The 19,090-nt window shown below is 32.3% G+C and overlaps 1 protein-coding gene across 1 annotated transcript; it reads right to left on the bottom strand.

The window, feature by feature from the left end:
- Nucleotides 1-10,178: 10,178 nt before the first annotated feature.
- On the bottom strand, nt 10,179-18,562 carry LOC133669603 (uncharacterized). The gene is made up of 7 exons (XM_062089803.1): nt 17,642-18,562; nt 17,017-17,325; nt 16,613-16,896; nt 14,122-15,150; nt 13,397-13,565; nt 12,853-13,010; nt 10,179-10,763 (listed from the first exon to the last, which is right to left on the bottom strand). The coding sequence occupies exons 1-7, from the start codon at nt 18,390-18,392 to the stop codon at nt 10,521-10,523; spliced, it is 2,943 nt and encodes a 980-aa protein (XP_061945787.1). The 5' UTR covers nt 18,393-18,562; the 3' UTR covers nt 10,179-10,520.
- Nucleotides 18,563-19,090: the final 528 nt, after the last annotated feature.

Here is a 19,090-nt window from a genome sequence, read left to right as displayed (position 1 = left end):
AATCATGATCTACTTTCAAAGAATTCTCTACATTATTTGAGATCATTGTTTATCCTTCATAGCAATCTATTTTATTATTATTATTATTATTATTATTATTATTATTAGAGAGGACTTCTAAAGGAACATAACATTGGCTATGGTTCTAGGATATGAAAAGAAAGGATTTTTAAGCTTGAAGGGTGTTTAAAAGGGTTTAGATGACCCAGGATCACTTCAGGATACTTTTGAACTTGTCAATCTTGCTGCATGAATGTTCTTTTTTGAGAATTTATCTTGATGATGCATTTTGTTTGGTTTTGGCTTTGCCGTAACTTTTTATTTTTCAGAATGCCTCCTTGCATGCTTTTCTGAACTGCAACTGCTTTAGAGGTTTTTAAAGATTTATTCATCTCTAGTGATTTGTTTCCCCTCTAACAAGGGGTGATTTTCAAACTTTTCAAGCTCAAATAAGAACTAGCAAGGGATAATATTTTGTTTATCATTATAAAGGGGGAAAAAAGTATTTTTTTTCATTTTAAATGCAAACTATTTGGAATGATAAGCATTGACCTCATCTAATGTGATTTGTTCAGATTTAATAAAGAACTACTTGATATGAATCTATAACTTCAAAGTTTTCTATGCATCATCAAATGCAAAAGAAATTGTCAACATGTTTTTAGATCGCAATCTTTCATTTACATATTTTTAGATATTTATATTCCTTTTAGAGAATTCTAAAAATTGCACCCAATGTGGAGTTGATTCTCGTTAAAGGTTATCATTCAAGAAAAAAATCATGGCTCAAACGTCGATAACAATGGGTAATTTTTTGAATTGTGATAAGATTGCCAAAGATAGTCTTTCTTAATCTCAAATCCAAACTTGTCTATGCCTATAAATATTAGCCTGATTTTAGGAAAACCTATTGGTTAGCCTTAAAAAAGATACGACGGGATTGGTGGGGTCATAATAACCTAAATGCACACTATTTATCACTATTTATGTCACTGAATCATTGATTTTGTTTTGGAGATAACTTTGTTTTAAGCAAGATTTCTCTTTATAAGGTTCATATATAGGGAGCTTGGTCTCTTTATATTCATTAAGGGTGGAAAATGACTCTTTTTTAGTTTCAAAAGGGTGGGATTGTCTCCAAGAATTTGCATGATTTATTTCGGAGTCTAACTAAATTTTAGTAATTTTGTCATTTTATTTATCCGACATAGATTCAAATAAGATGCCAATATATTTTCAAAAAAAACATCTCAGGATTTCAATGCAATAATATGACATATGAAAAGGATATTTTATTGAAAATATAATGAAGTTTCTAAAACATGTGAAAAACAAAGTGCAGAAAATATGGGTTTCAAAGAACTTATTCATAACATTCAAATGGCAAAGCAATGTTACAACATCTTCACATCATGTATCCCAGCTCAAACACTTGGGGCTTTCCAAGTCGACTCATTTACACCCTATCGTTGGTGTTGGAACTAATACAATCCAATAAAAGAGCTTGTTTTTTAAGGCATGATAATTTCCAATGTTATGTCCAATTGTGCTTATTCCTTGAGAGTTAGGGTGGATCAAAATGGGAAACATGCATGAAGTAAACTCTTTTCTAATTATATCATATTAATACTTCTGGTTTTGAAGTTGAAAAACATCAATTTAGAAAAATATTCTCTCATTAGCATAATATCAACATTGTAGAAAACAAAAGGACTTACATTAGGTTCTTTCTTATTAAAACCTTTATGTTTATGGAATGCTTTTTTTTTATTTTTTCTATTATAATTCTCTATGGCCCATAATTCTGTGAAATCATTTTTCGCATCAATGCAAGTTACAACAAGTTTTCTTTTATATTCGACAAGTCTAATGTCTTTTCTATTATTGGACTTAGAGATTGGTGGAGAAAATGGAAGTAAGTTATAGCCTTCCATCTTAACATCAAACACAAACATGTTTTTTTTACAAGTAAGCAATGAAGCGAACCATTCATGGATATTTTTGTTATACAACAAAATGACTCTAATGAGGTCTTCGGAACTCTTGAAAAATTTTAAAATTATAATTTTACTACATTTAGGGAAGCCAAACGTAAATGAAAAAAAATCTCACATCGGATAAAAATGAGAAATTAAAATGCTTATATATAAAGATAAATATATAATATATGTCCGTTATGTATATAAATCTTTTTACAGAGTTTCATGAATGAGTTCAAAGGGACTCGACTCTTTAATACATATCTCGTCAACATCAAGTGAAAGGGAAAACACCTATTATTGATCTCTGCAAACTCGGCCCGAAGATTCCTAAGTATTGGCCCAAAGAAGACTCCTACTAGCTGATGCAACACATTACATTTTTGAGCTTGTAGTTGTTGTGATCGTTTTGTTTTGAGTGACAGAGATAGCAAAGCATTATTCATGGGACCTCGTATGCAAAAGTACCAACCAGGTCATTCAGATATGTCTTGAATATAATAATAACACCAACTGCAATAATTCAATTAAAACTAACTAAATTCATATTAAAACCACAAAACCCATCATTATTTTCCTACACAAACCCATGCATTTTCATGCCAAGTGTAAAACGCAGATATGTTAATCAACCAGGGCACTGATAAAATTGAAGTAAAGAACTAACAATCTCCACTTGGTGGCCATGTCTGTGTGGTAATTACCACGTTATTTAGTATATCATGGATGAACTTCACGATCACCACCATCTTTGGCTGAACTGACCGGACCTTCACCCTCCCTGTGATCATTGTGTCTCTTTGATGGAGCCGAAGGTGGAACAGGCAAGCCCTTGGGGAGGAATCCAAACGCCACAGGTGAATGGATGTTTACCTTGTGGATCCTCAGGTTATGGACTCTATCTATAGCTCCATCGCTTAAAGGAGATATGACAAGTAAAAGAAACAAGAGCAGAATACTGTGGTTCCAGGCCATGGATGGTGCAGCTAATAAAAGATGAAATTTTTTGTGTTCTTCTAACACTGCAATGCAGTGGTTATATCTGATGGTATGTGTGAGGAAAACCAAGGCAATGATGAAGAGATTTGTTCATCTGGGTAGCGAAGTTCATCCAAGGCAAGCTGTGCAAAAAAATGGAAAGGAGATGTGGAAAGTGTCGAGAAAGAGAGTTAGAGTGTAACGTATGCTGAGAAATAAAGAGAGAGTTGGGTTAATGAGGATTTAAGGGGAGCAATAAGAGACAAATTTTGGTATTCTTGAGGCAGAAACAGATTTTGCCACAATGGGCGCAGCATTGCTAGCACTTGTGGAAGAGCAACGCTTTTCAACGCTTACAATGGATCTCATTTCCAAGGTTCTTCACTTTTATTGGACCAATCTCTTTTGTCTCTCTTTTTCCATATATTTTAAACTGGGTGTGCATGTATGGTCAACTCTGAGTTGACTCGAAGAAAAAATGGAGTTGGATGGAGTAAGATTTCTTCGGAATGGGACCTTGTGTTTGTATTAAATCAACAAATTGAACCATTCATAAATAATTTTACAAATTCAATCCTATAAGTATTACATTTTGACAATTCAATCCAAATGACCTTAATTATTAACACAAACCCATTTGATATGTCAAAGCTTGCTGGGGTTAAGAATACTAGCTATATTATAGCACATAATCTTGACTAAGATATTCAGCCCCGATTAAAATTAAAATATTCTAAATTAAATAAACTAAGATAGTTACAAGTTTTTCTCTTCCTATTTTTTCCCCCAAATCTGCGATTTAGAGGTTCTTGGGAGACAATCATTTGACTGCCATGTGAGTCCATCTCTCTTCATTTTATTTTGTTAATAATTTATGTTAATAATTAAAGATATATTTAATAGTCTGAATATAACGAATATAGATCAGATTTAGAAAATTATGTACACAGGATTCAAGTTATGTAATTGATACATTGAAAGAAAAACCTATAATTATATAGGAAAAGTATCATACATAAGGAGTGATTTAATGTGAATTAGAACAATAAAATAATATTTTTACTTTCCTAAAGAAAATTCAATGGCTTTGTGCTAGCGGTTATTATTGTCTTTTCACAATATCTATCGGGCTTTATAATATTGATTGGTAGTAGTTAGGTTTTTTTAATTTTTTTTCACACTATAATTACTTAATTGCTTTTAAAAGAAAAAAAATATTTAACTTGGGTCTATGAGTTTTTCTTAGATCTATGATTTTTTTTTGAGATTTCACTTTTAACAACATTGTAAAATGACTTTATTATTCTTAAAATCAAAACCACTTTACCTTGCCTCCAGAGACTTATTCATACTTTTGTTTGAGTTTTTTTTTTTTTTTTGACTATTATGTGGTTTTAAAAAAAATTTAGTATTTTAATAAATATAAAAAAATTATAAAAAGTGGCTAGCACGTGAGTTCAACACGCAAACGTGCAAGTCACCAAGCTTGTTTGGGCGGCATATGCAATTGCTTGCAATGACTAAAAAATGATCTTCCTTAATGTTTTTTGATTCGTCACAGCGAGACCTCCCTTCTATACGACAATTATGGTGAAATTTTCTCTAGTTGGCTTTTTTTTCTCTTTCTCATCCTCGATTTTCACATCTCATCTTCCAAAGTTTCACAGTGGCCTTTTACTTTTTTATAAAAATATTTGATCCTACTTCTTTAAATTCATATTATTTTTATTTGAATTATTTTAGAGAATTGAGATTTATTTTCAATTTAATCCTTCTTTAATTTTTTTTTAATCTGTTATATTTGGTATCTATATTTTTTATTGTTATTTATTTTATTTTTTTAAAATAAAATTGATTTTATTTGGCCTTTTACTTCTTCATTTTCTATTGCTACTTTTTTTTTGCTTTGAACAAGTTTTTGAATTGATTTTTTTTTAATTTCATCATTCAACATTGAATTGAGATTTTTAATTGAGTCTGAATTTAAAATTTAATAGGTTATAAATTTGGAAAATTAACCCCGATTTTGAAGATTCACCTAGGATCATTTTAATTTTTTTAAGCTCATATTTTTTTATTTTTATCATTCAATATTTGATTTAATTAGAGATTGAGCCCCATTAATTTTTTTATTTTCTTTCTTAAGGATTTTTCATTAATTTTAAAATTAAATTGGGTTATTTTAGGTCTTTTTATTTGTTGTTCTTTATTAAATTTAACTCTCTCTTTTTTAATTTTGTTCCTTGAGTGAATTAAATTAATTTCTTAAATATAAGTATGATATAATTACATCATTATATTTTGTTCGGTTTGCTTTTGGATTTAATGGGTTATGAATTTGGAAGATTAACTCAAGTTTAAAAAACTTATCTGGGTTTATTTGTATTTTTTTTACTTTTTTTAAACTCATGTTTTTTTAGTCTCATCCTTCAGTGTTTTCTATAAGATTTTTCATTAATTTTAAAAATAACCTGGGTTATCTTGGGTCCTTTTATTTGTCTTTTTTGTTGTTGTTAAATTTAGCTTTTTATTTAAAGAAAAATTGTTTATAGTTAAATTAAATTAATTTCTTAAATATAAGCATGACATGCTCACCTCATGATATTTTATTTGGTTTGCTTTAGGATTTAAAATTTTGCTAATTCGGAAATTTAACTCAGGTTTAGAAGACTCGTCTAGGTTTATTTTTTCTTTAAGCTCTTGATTTTTAAGTTTCATCTTTTAGCATTTGATTTAATTTCAAATTGGGCTATGTTTTTTTTTTTAGCTTTTTGTAGAATTTTTCACTAATTTTAAAAATAACTCAGGTTATCTCGTGTCTTTTTATTTACCGTTTTTTGTTAAATTTTTTTTTTAAAAAAATTATTTTTAATTAAAGTAAGTTAATTGGTTAAATATAAGCATGATATATTTACTTTATAATATTTTATTTAATTTTATTTTGTGGTTGTTGTTTAGATGACTCGTACAATCTTTTTCGTTGTGGTCAGAAAACTTTTCGCAATGATGTTACAATCATCTCAGTGAATTTTTTCTTGTAATGAGCTTATGTGCACAGCAGAACAATGATGACTTTCTAGCAACAAAAAATTTCTTTTTCTCTTAAGTATAACATTGATGACTTAATATTTTAAAATTGCTTCATCTAATACACATCAAATTTTTTATTTCCTAGAGTCTTTACACTTTTTAAAAATGTTAAAGAAAGATCTAACCCAAAGCGTAGGTTCAGAATCTAGTGATCTCTAAATGGGGTTTTTTTTAATAATATATATATATATATATATATATATATATATATATATATATAGACACACACACTATACAAACAACTTTTCACACAAAATTCTCATATAAATATAAATATGGGTGGTTATTATTTTTTTTCATAAGGTACTCATAATTAATGTATTATTTATGAGATTCGCATTTCACCCGTTATCAATCACATGTCAATTTTCATAAAATTTTAGTACAAAGATGAGTTTGAAAATTATTTTTAATTTTATAAAAGAAAACGTTCTATCATGTTTTTCAGAGACAAGGAAAATCAATTTTCTAAGCTATTTTTCAAGAAAAAAAAAATCCCATTTGATTATTCTTCTCATATTAACTTCTTATACAAAGATTACTAAAAAGCATGTTTTTATTCCTTTTGTCTTTATGCCAGGTGAAGAAAAATAGTCTTTGTTATAAATAAATTTTCTTGTGTCATACATTTATTATAAAATTTGTGTACATTCAAATGAACTAAGAATTAAAGTCATGCTTCATATCATAACGGTTTGATGATCATTATGGCAATGAAGTGCCTTGAATTTAATTTTTTTTTTTCAGAATAATTATATTTAGGATAAATGTTGCTACAATCATATTAAAATATTAAAGTGTTTAATCTTGTTAACAAAATAAATTAATATAAACATGAAAGTCCTAGTAATTAAGGAGGATGAAAAATAAAAATTATTGCTTTTATTTCAATATAGCCTCACACCCCATAATACACTTCAAGTTTCCAATTTAAACCACCAACATAATTAAACCACAAAAACATATATAATATCTAGAAAAATTCTATATAAAGAGATTTGAATCACAATTTCTAACAGAGTGAGTATGCAAGTTGTTTAAGCACACTCTAATTTATGATCACTTAATTCAACTTTCATGCGATCCCCATTGAAATTGAATTCAAACTAATTTGTCAGGCCTATAAATTTAACATGTTAGATTTACTTTTGGGTTATGATCCATTTATCATACGACCCATTTATTTTTTTAATCCACTTGGTTTGTCTTTTCAAAATTTTCTAGGCTAAATAAATAACTTGTTCTATGCCACATGTTAGATTAAATGTTTTTTTCAAATATACAAAAAGGATTTTCAAATGATATAGTATTTTTAAAGGATCAAGAAAAATTTAAAATTCAGGTTATTTATTTGATTAGATTTAATAATTTTGATTAATTTAATAATATAAAAAAATCAACAATAATAACAACAAAAAAGTAAAACAACAATGACTAATGAAATTAATAATTACTTGTAACCGTCTAGGTGGTGGTCCAGTGATAAGAGTTTGAGACTAAAAGATTTGTTTTTTCTGTGGTCTCAGGTTCGAGTCCTGTGGTTGCTCATATGATGGCCACTAGAGACTTACATGGTCATTAACTTCAAGACCCGTGGGATTAGTCAAGGTAAGCACAAGCTGATCCGGACATCCACGTTAAACTAAAAAAAAAATCGCTTGCTGATATTGTAAAAACAATACTGTCTACAATACATTAGTATCAGTAAATTATGTCTTGATGCAGGCTTATCTCTTTCCAATTATAGTTGTATTTACATTATGCATATATATATATAAAAAAATCATATGTACTTAGAAACATTAATAAATCTTCAAGATAAATAAAAAAATGGATAAAATAAATTGGATAATCAAAGGTTAAATACTTGCATTTATATTTATCTTCTACTTCTTACTAGAAAAATTAACTTTTCACTATGGTGTTTAATTATCATTCATAATTTGTTTTTTATTTATCAGTAATATATTTTTTGATTCATCATATTAAACTCAAATATTATATTTTCATTCATCATTTAATAAATTTTATAATATAAATAATCACATCCATAATACTAGTATCTTCTTCTTTTAAATTTAAAATTAGCTTTAAATCCTACTCATAGTGTAACGCGAATACATTAACTATTTTTAAAAAAAAAAAAACTAAGAGGCATCATTCAAACACTACGGCAATTTAGTCTTTTTCATAGGATTTTTTTTTGTCATTCTTATATTTATCATGGACAAATAAGTTTTTCAACATTTTATATACACAATGAAATGACTTAAATACAATTAAAAAAAATAAAAACTGAGGTCTAGGGGTATTTTAGAACTACATTGCCTACATTGCCTACATTGCCTTTAAAAGCAAAAAAATTTTAAATTTATGTTAAGTGGTTTTTTTTATGTGTTTTCATTATAGCATTTTTTTTATAATTAATGTGAATAAGAGACAATTTAGTTCTTTAAGAAATATAAATATAATGTTTTTTTTTTAAAAAAACTAAAAGTAGCTAGTATGTGCAACACTTGTGCTAGCGAGTGGGAAACACTCGTGCTTTTTATGCAACGCGTGTGAAATATTCTAGTGGTCAATGTCATCTTCCACGACGACATTGAAAACATCACGTCGTCCTCTACCTAATGGTCAAGCACATGTTCGCAATGGAATAACGATTAAGCTCTTGTGGATTTGTTTTCCTTTCTTCAACCTTCCCTCTCTTCTCATCTTGGATTTCATACTAGCCCTTTCACAAATTAAATGTCTCTTGTTAGTTTATATTTATATCAATTTTTATTCTTATTTTTTTATTGTTATTTGTTTTGCATTTAATGCTTTTTAAAGTTAATTTTTTTTCAATTTCATCCCTTGTATTTTATTTTATTTAATTTTAGTATCTGATTTGGTCTAATTATGTTGATTGCTATTTTTTACTTTTTATCCTTTTTTTTTTAATTTCTTCCCTTAATTTTCTGTTTCTTTTAATTGTTATATCAAATTTGGTCAACATTCTTTTGTTTGGCTTTTTTAATATTTTTCTTGATTTATTTTATTTTTTAACTTTGTCCATCAACATTTTGTTTCATTTAATTTTTGTATCCAATTCGATCCACATTCTTTAGATTCCTCTTTGTTTTATTTTTTAATTTTGGATGATTAGGAATTTTTCTTCATGATTTTTTCATGTTTTACTTTTAGGGGGTAATCTCGGTCTCATAACCCGGGTTTCGAAGGTTAAACTGATTTAACTTTGATCTTTTTTTAGGTATTTTTAAATTTATTTTTTAATTTCATCATTTGATATTATGTTATTAAGCCTTGAGCTTTGTGATATTTTTTTATGGTATTATTCCGATCTCATATCTTGGGTTGTGGGGTTAGTCGAGTGAACCTGACTTGACTTGGGGTTTTTTTTTATGTTCTTTTAATTGTATTTTTTTCTAATTTCTCCTCTCATTAATTAATTTGCTTGAGAGTTAAACTTCATTGTTTTAATTAATTTTTATGAACGAAGTTATCTTAATCTCACAATCAGCTACGGGTATAGCATACTGACTCGAGTTAGGTTGTTGTGTTTTTTTTTAATTAATTTTTTTTTTCAGTTCATCTTTCAATATTTGATATGCTGGTAATTTAGGTTTAAATTTTTTGTCTCTTTTTAAGGTTATCTTATTATCATTTAATTTTTTTTATTATCAAATAAGATCATTGAAACTTATTAAAAATATTTAAAAGGTATCTTTTTATAATATTTGTAAATATTTTTTTAATTAGTCATTGGTTTTTTTTAATCATATTATTAAATTAACCAAGATTATAAAAATATTATCATCATCTATGCATTTTTTTTTTTTTACATTACGATAAATTTAACCCAACCCTCGGGACAAAGCATGGATCACCCATTTATTTGCATCAAGAACTAAACAAAAAGAAAAGAAGACGAAGGAGAGTTGAAAATGCTTGTACAAAGTTTTTATATAAGAGTAAAATATCAAGAATAACTATAAATAAATATGAAGATATTTTACCGTTCAATTAAACTGGATGTAAATCATAGAAACGAAACCACCCCAATAAGCAGAATTCAGCACCTGAACCCTGAAGATTTGCATATTCAAATGCCAATAAACGTTAAACAAATGAAAGATAATAAAAAATATTACTAAACACAATGAAACACCATTCAAAGCGTCCAATCCCACTTTGCGTGAATTTTGCTTTGATATTTTACGCAGTTCACATTGTATACAAATTATGGACATTTTATATATTGTTAATCTATATACAGATCAAACAAATGATTGATGATGCAAGTATAATCAATATCTTGTATTGAGAAAATCAAAAGCTTGCTGTACAGTTTCAATGGATGCAAAAGCAGATGCTGGAAAGAAAGCAGGCATCTCCATTATCACTGTCCTCCCATCCCTTTCACCATTTGGGAAAACGTAGATAAGTTATAGTCAACCTCCTTTCCCAACGTTAGCTAATCGATGGCAACATTGGGTTCATGTCAAATCCAGATCCCCCAAAACTACCGGGCTCGGCATGCTTGACCCTGCCAAAATAGCGGATGTGACGCAATAGCCTGGCTAGGAAGGTGTTATGACATATTGTTGAGCTATCACAGACAACTGCTACGTGTTTGCGCGCCCTTGTAATGGCAACATTCGTTCGCTTGCTATCCCCCAGGAATCCAACAGCTCCTAAGGTGTTTGAGCGGACCTAATAAACAGGGAAAGGTTAAATATAGTTTGCTATTTGAAATATGAGAAAATGATTTGCAACGATGGTATAGAGAGACAATTACTTACTGCCATTGATTATTAGAGGTCAACAGGTGGAAATGATCTATTTTTCTTCTGACAAGTATTTGAATGTGAAATGCAGGGTTATTCAGACCTACTCGGTTCAGAAAAAAATGGCCTACACAGTTGCCAGGCCAGCTTAAAGTAGCTGGGACTTGAAGGGTCATCTCACCCTCCAATGAGTTTCTATTCTACAATGCAATACAATATATCTCATATGATACCAAGTCATGATCTGTGCAAGTAGCCATATAGAGAGGAGAGAACTGAGCAGTAAAAGGCCCCTGGATATATTCAGTTTTGATCGTATGCTCATAGTGACATTCAAGAGAAAATTGCACCACCTTATGTCAATGATAAGATATGTCATCCCTACATGGAATAATCTAATAAATCATGCTTTTTAACATAGAAAGTCATCCCTAAATGCAAGGACAGTTCTTATTATATCCGGATCTACCATAGAAAGTCATCCCTATATACACATTGAAATAGAATACGAAGCAACAACACTAGATTATAGTTCATGACAAATTTCTTCCCTTTCTCTAAAACTAATTCTCTCCTCTGTTGTATTATGGTATCAGAGCCTACTGCATAACTGCACTTATGGCTACTTCAATTAATCAATCTCCTTTACAAACCTCTTCTACATCACAACCCCTGACATACTCTACCTTGATGGTGCCACCTCTTGCAACTCTAATATTGTCGGCTCTAGACCAACAACACACAACAGCTGCAACCTTTAACATGTGCACTACTATCTCTCTCTAAAACTTGCAAACAAAAACTATATTTTTTTTGGAAAGCACATGTTTAGCTCTTTTTATAGGTCAGGGCTTATTTTAATTCCTAAAAGGTAGCCAATCCTGTCCTGCTGAAACCATTATCACCGACAACACTTGTACCATGTGGGTGCAACATGACCAACTACTCATTAGCACACTAATTGCCTCCCTATTCGCTGAGTTATTGTCTCTAATCATTGATTATACTATATCCAATGCTGTTTGGACAGCTCTAGCATCGACACTAGCCTCTCCCTTCACAACACGCATTATGTCTATGCACTCAACCCTGATTGAGCTATGTTAGAAACCTGATTAAAGGCATCATCACCTTCTTACAACGTGGAAAGACATAATGATGAACTCATAGATGTTGGTAAGCCTTTTGACCCATTAGATTTCAATCTTTACTTACTAAAAGGACCTTCTACAAAGTTTAAAGACCTTGTAACAACTCTTATGATTTGGAAAGAATCGGTATCTTTGACTAAACCGCACTCTTAATTTCTAAGTCATGAATTTGTCAGCAAACAACAATTTTTAGAACCTCTCTATTCAACAAGACAGTGATACCAAGACCCTCCAACCATTCACTCACCTTGCTTGCTCCATTGTTCCCCAACCAAGCTATAGTCATTACTCTAGTAATAACTTCTCCAATGACCATGGAGGGTTTGACTGTCTTGGACAAGGTCATAGATAGCATGGTTGTGGTCCAACCCATAATTCCACTCATAATTTTGAATCTTGACAACATCAGAATCAATCTACTTCGCATCACCGTCCATGGTGTCAACTATATGGCAGTTGGGATTGTTTACTTTTTGGACCAACAATAGAGGTAATAATCATTCTCGATAGTCTTGATAGATTTTGGTACTCTTTTTTTTTTGTTCTGATTCTCCTCACTAGCACCCAAATACTGGAGCCACTCATCATGTCACTCCAGATATTACTAGTCTCTCACATGTGGCGTCCTATAGTGGTTCGGGTGATGAACTACTGGGTTGGTTTCTATACATTACAAAGTAAAAAATAATACATGACTGTTAAATCCATGTGCATGCCAATCCGACCATCATGATAAGGCCGGTAAAAAACTAAAATCATAAAGAAAGAAAAATCTGTAAAAATATTCTGCAGCGTTCCTAATTTTAATTTTAAGCAGAGGAAGGATTAGAGGTGTATTAGTCGTTAGTATAAAAGGAACTATACCATTGATATAATTACTGCATCAGCCTCTCGGCCTTGAAAGCTATCAATAGTTGCAATCTCTACACCATCCGCCTCTGGAAGTTCATCTAGCCTCTCCCTCAAGAGTTGTACCTGAGCAACATATGGTGATTGCACCGCAATAGCTGTTGGTCTAACACCTGCACAAGCGAATTAATTTAGCTAAGGAATTCATGGTGCCACAAAGGTAGGTTCTGTGAAACTAGGAATGATAGTCTAGAGCCATTCCTTCATTTAGCACATATGAGACTATAAAAACTATTAAACAATACAGATGTTAAAAGAGGGAGGAGCAGTGAATTTACAAATCAAAGTAGTGTTTCTACAACATTACCATGTGATGCAGAAGACTAAACAGTGCTCTAAAATACATTTTGTATAGTACGTGCAATGTTTGGGAAATTACAAAAACGAATTTAAGTTCTATCTGTGACTTTAGCTCATCATTGAACAAATTTCTGATAACAATGGGAATGCGGAAACACATTAGCAGTTAATTTATATGTACGAGTAATGAGCATTTTACCTGAAAAAATTAAAGAGGACACATGCTGCACAACAATATCTGCTTCGCCTTCATTATAAAATGAGCCTGTTCCAGCTGGGTCTAAATGCTCCTCACAGCCCCCTGACAAACTTCCATATGGCATTCTTGTATCAAGCAACAGCAATGGGCATTGTGTGATCCAAGTGGGCTGCAACAACACATACAACAGTCAAGGAAATGCCTCACCTCTCTAAAGTACAAATATTGCAAGGACAATTGCAACTTATCAGCTCCAAAAACTTCCAAAAAATCACATTGTGATCACAAAAACATTGATTTTCCATATGGTGATATTCAAGATTAATAAGCCTTCAAGAAGTCGATGAACTTGCTATGTTGTCCATATAGTAGACATTTGTTAGTGTAAATGCTTCTAGAAAATAATTCATGTCACACATCATGAAAAAAAGTAGTGCTTCTAACGAAGTGCAAAAAAAAAAGGGAATATAGAGAGGGAGAGAATGATTGGTTCTACAAATCTATTCAGCTTTAAGTATTTTTCTTTATTTTCCAGTTTGACTTGTTACTATCTCCTCTACAATTAATCAAGAAAGATGGTGTGGAAACTTAACCATATGCCATGGAGATCTTCATAGTGTAACTAACTACAAAAGCAACTGTAAGTGGGAGGATGGCCTACAACCTTCAAGAACCCAAGGGAAAATAGAGAAGAAAGTGTGGAAGAAGTATAAAAGATTTTTTACCTTAACAAATGGAGAATCTACAAGAAGATGTGAAGCGACAGTTGAAGACGACTTCAGTGATCCACTGTACATCTCCTTTGAGGCCCAACTGGCAATTGCATCATTCATACGATATTGTGTTGTTAACTTGGTTGCAAGGACCCCTTCATGCAAAGTGGAAGCTCTTTCCAAGAGAGAGACTCCAAGGCCGCCCTCCAAGGCTTTTCTGGATAGGATCACTGGTGCAAGTTGGCATTGATCCCCAGCAAGAATACAACGTTTGCCCTGCAATATAGGAATCCAGCAAGAAGGTTCAATTGCCTGCCCTGCTTCATCCATAACAACAAGGTCAAAAGCATCCAGCCTTCGAATCAATGGATCCGCTGCTCCAGTGTTAGTGGCAAGCACTACCTGTGCACTCGAGAGCACCTCCCTCACAGTCTCTTTCTCCTTTTTCTTCAGTGTCTTTCCAAGCTGTTTCAAAAGCTGGCGTATACCAGCAGCTAAAGAATCATCCTTTAGACAATGACTCAGGTCTTTTCTTAAATCAGACTTCTTTCTTTCAAACTCTGTTCGGAATGCTGCAAGCTTAGAATTCACTATATCACCCAGAGACTTTGATGCAACTGCTGAAGAAATACGTGCTGGATTACCAACCCGCACAATGTTCAACCCAATATTTGATAGCTTCTCAACCATATTGTCAACAGCTGCATTCGTAGGTGCTGTCACCAGCACCCTTTCACCTTTCCCAACAGCAAGTGCAATAAGTTCCTTAAGCAAGCCTGACTTCCCAGTACCAGGAGGCCCCTGGATTATCAAAAATGGTCGTTTCTTGTTCAACCCCAGGGTAATTGCTCTTCGCTGGGAATCATCAAAAGGTTTCCCCAAATGTTCATCAAAGTCTGCTTCATCCCAACTTGCCAAATCATTCTCCTCCAACCAAGCAACATCTTCCTTATCACCAAATAATGTAGCCACAACAGCAATTGAAGGATTTTTCTTGTGCAGACCCTTCTTCTGAAGCAGCATCAGGGCCTCACAATTGCGCTTCAAAATAAGAACAGTACAATCTATTAAATATAGATGAATGTAAACTGCTGATACAACTGAAAAGAGAATCTGAGAAGCATGGAAGATGGAACAGAGATTTTCCACCATATTTTAACATGCAGTAGAGATGAATCACCCAACTATGTTCAAATGGTAGTCAGCATGCAGAACTAAAACAAAATTTTTGCTGGAAAGTATTAAAGCAGGTGGCAGATTGATGCCTATAACAAATGGCACCAAGAGAAGGCACCTAATCGTAATGACAATCTACACCTCATGTAATGGAGTGCTCATGGTTGTGATATATGATCTCTGCAGAGAACTAAATTGACGAAGAAATTTGTGGTTGAGTTTTTCCCTTGGTAAATTGAAGCCCTGAGGCAACATTTCTATTCCATTGATGCACCATGAAGTCATTCTCCTATGATTTATGGGACGTTCAACACATTATAAAGTAACTGACTAAATTGAAAACAAAAAGAAGATAATGAAAAAAAGAAGAAGCATGAATACATGAATTGTTTGCTGTGCTCCGTTTGCTTTAAAACGTATTTTTAAATTGACTCCCCCATTAAATTTTACTAACTTCTCACGTTTTGCTTATAACTTCACCCATTTTGCTTATACCAGTAGCAAAACGTGAGAAGTTTTCTCTCTATCATGATATTACTTAAATGGTGTTCAACTCATATTTGGTGTGGTGCTTGCCACAGGTAGAATTAAGTGAAAGGAAAATCATAGTAGTCCTGCTATTGCTATTCACAGCACCACAGTTTGAGATGCTAAATGGATATAGTTTTTCAAGTTTTCTATGGAAGAGCTTCTTTAAATTCTTCAATGTTTCAGCAAATATAGCACAATGGTCTTTAAAAAAACAGTACTTTCAGCTGGTAATGGAGTTGGCAATTTGAAGAACAGTCAAAGGTACAAGAGGGATCAGAAACAGACCAAAAAGAATAAAATATCAAAGAAACCAATCCATTTGCTGAACATTGCTAAATGATCCAGCTCTTACAATCCAGAGAGGCTCAGAACCAAAGCTTCAGAACATCTATGAGTTCCCTATGTGAGTGAGACACAAATTACATAGAAAAAGTGACACCAAAACAGAAGTTTAGCATAACAGGGAGCTTAAGAATCCTAATGGTAAAAAAAATGACTTTAGCATTGTGTGTTAAGATACTCAATGTGGAATTGGATTGGAGTAATTTCCCTTAAGATACTCAATGTAGAATTGGATTGGAGTAATTTCCCTTAAAACCTTGACGTTATCAACACTTCCCTAGAAAGTTCTGAACAGCCTAATTTAAAGTTGCAGAGCAAGATAGCTCATAATCAGGAGTAGGCGTATACACTTCAACTTCAGAATGCAACAGGTTGTGTTGGTCTATGAGAGTGATGTTTACCTCAGAAAGCATGCATGCAAAGGATAACTATATATGATGCATGTAACAAATACCTCATATGTGACAGCATCAGCCAATCCATGAATACGATCAATGCGCACACTCTTGCCGGAGAGCTTAGAGAAGGTAGGATCACCATGACGAGATTCTAAAGCCACACTAATGCTGCAGCCATCTTCCCCAAGGTTGTTCACAAATCCCTGTAAGCAAGAAGTTGCACCGGCACCCCTCCTATCACATATTCTCACACAAACCATTTCTCCTGGCGAAAGGTTTGTCGGAGGCAATCGATGATTTCCTTCAACTCGAAACAGTACCAAGTGCATTCCTCCTAATCCTGTATAAACAGCACAATTCCAATATTATTTAATTGGAATATATTGTTTTAGTCAGCAAGTATGAGTTGCAGAGATCAAAGAATGACAATCACTCTTGATAAAGATAATTACTAAGTAACCTGTAGATGTGCTAACAGCATACAGGTTGCAGATGGTGTCACAGAGCTCTTGCTGACCCTGGCCATGGCTAACCAAGAATTCAATGGGTTTAGATGAATCAGAACTTTCATCAAGTGTAGGAACGGCATTCAGTTCTTCTTGCGTAAACTCCAATTCAGCATCCCTCTCTATACGAAGCAATTCTGACATTTGATTTGTGTACTCATTAATTCTGCCCTGTATAGCCTTAACCTTCTCCAAGTTCATCCCTAAAACCCCTTGGAGAGGCTTTGATTGAGTAGCCTTCCTCGCAATTGCTCTATGCTGAGCTGCAAATGCACTATCTCAGTCCAAACTCTCATACATGTTCATTAGAAAACCACAGGTGCAATAAGCAACTATGCACAATTTGAATTGCTTTCAGTTTGTATACAGCATTAAACAACTAGTTATTCTTCAAGTTTACAATTGAAATGGAAAGATCATGGTGGTGCAATAAGCAAGATTTTATCAACCCTGTAACCAATCACTTTACATATGGAATTTAATAGCACAAACAAACCTAAAAAACTCTATGACCTAGATTAACAGTCAATTCCTCCGAGATTCTAAGCCAACAAATAGACAAAGGTAAAGAAAGAAAACCTGAATTGGCAAGCTCCTTGAGCAAATTCCAAGACTCAGTCTTTTGCCAATCTTGAACCAACCCTTTACGCTTCAAGTCTTGAAGAACCTCCCTCAACTCTCTCTGGAAATGATCAAATAGCGTGGGATAATGAGTGCAGGCCTTCAAGCAAATAGCTTCGAGACCGAGAGGCATAGGAACAGCATTAAGGTAAGGCTGTGCTTGTATAACAAATGTCAAGCCAGGCCCCATTCTCTGTCTCAATTCCGTAAACTCCCCTTGCGCCTCGGCTGAAGCAAACTCTCTAGCCATTGCTCTCATTGCCTGAGAAATCCATTTCACGACACTCTTTCCAAGATCTTTACGCCCCAGTGGGTCTCCATTCTCCTTAAGCGTGCGCACACTCATTTTCTTTTCTTGCTTTTCCACCACAACTTGCTTAGCAGAAGCAGGCGCAGGAGCATGGATATTGCTAGTGCTGATACCACAAGAGCCTGTTGTATATGGTTTGGTGATATCAATAAATGTGCTGCTGCTGCTTTTGCGTCTATTGAGCGATCTTCTCTTTTTTGTTGGGGTTTTGGGCTTCGTAGAACCATTACTGCTGCTGTTCCAAATGGTAAGTGATTGTTGGAAAGTTGAAACAGAATGGAAATGGGATTTATGAGCAAGGAATTGTGGAGAAGAAATGGCTACATAACGAGGAAGCCGAGGTAGGCTCAAGCAATTCCCACATGGAAGCTGCTTCAATAAAAAGCTGCTTGTTTCCATTTCTTTTTCAGTCTGGAAACCAGCCCACCTCCCCCGACTCCCTCTCTGTTTTTTTCCTTCCCTCTCTCTAGTTTCTATAACAACATTGCATGTCTAGCTTTGAACATCACACACAAGACTATGATATTTCTTTCTTAATAATTCTTTGAGGTGTTTTTATTTATTGATATTGGCGATATTTTCTAGAGAGGAAATGTGGATTTTTGTTTCTTTAACAATACAACTGTTTTCAGATCAATTAATTTAAAAATGCACTTCTCACATCCTTAAAAAAAAAAAAGATTTAATAAATATTAGTTTCTAGTTTAAATTTATAAAACTAAAAAATTAAATTTTTTTTTTTTCAAACCAACTTAATTTATTGTAAGCAAAAATACGTGATTATAAACTCGTTTTGAACATATTTAAAATTATATTTTTAAATTTAAAAAAATTAAATTTTTTATATATTTTATTATTTATGGTTATAAGTTTGTTTGGAACTTGTTTAAAATCGTGTTTTTTAAATTTAAAAAAATTAAATTTTTATTATTATTTTGATGTATTTAAAAATAATTTTTAAAATATAATTTTAATATATGTTTAGAAAAAAAACATCTTAAACAACTTTGAAAAACAATGTTTTTATTTTTTAAAATTATAAAAAGAAAAAAAAAGTTTTTTTTTTTTTTTGAATGAGAGAAAAGAGAGGTTGCTAT

The sequence above is a fragment of the Populus nigra genome, chromosome 12, assembly GCF_951802175.1.
Source record: "Populus nigra chromosome 12, ddPopNigr1.1, whole genome shotgun sequence".
Lineage (NCBI taxonomy): Eukaryota > Viridiplantae > Streptophyta > Magnoliopsida > Malpighiales > Salicaceae > Populus > Populus nigra.
This window is presented reverse-complemented; position numbering and strand designations above follow the sequence as displayed.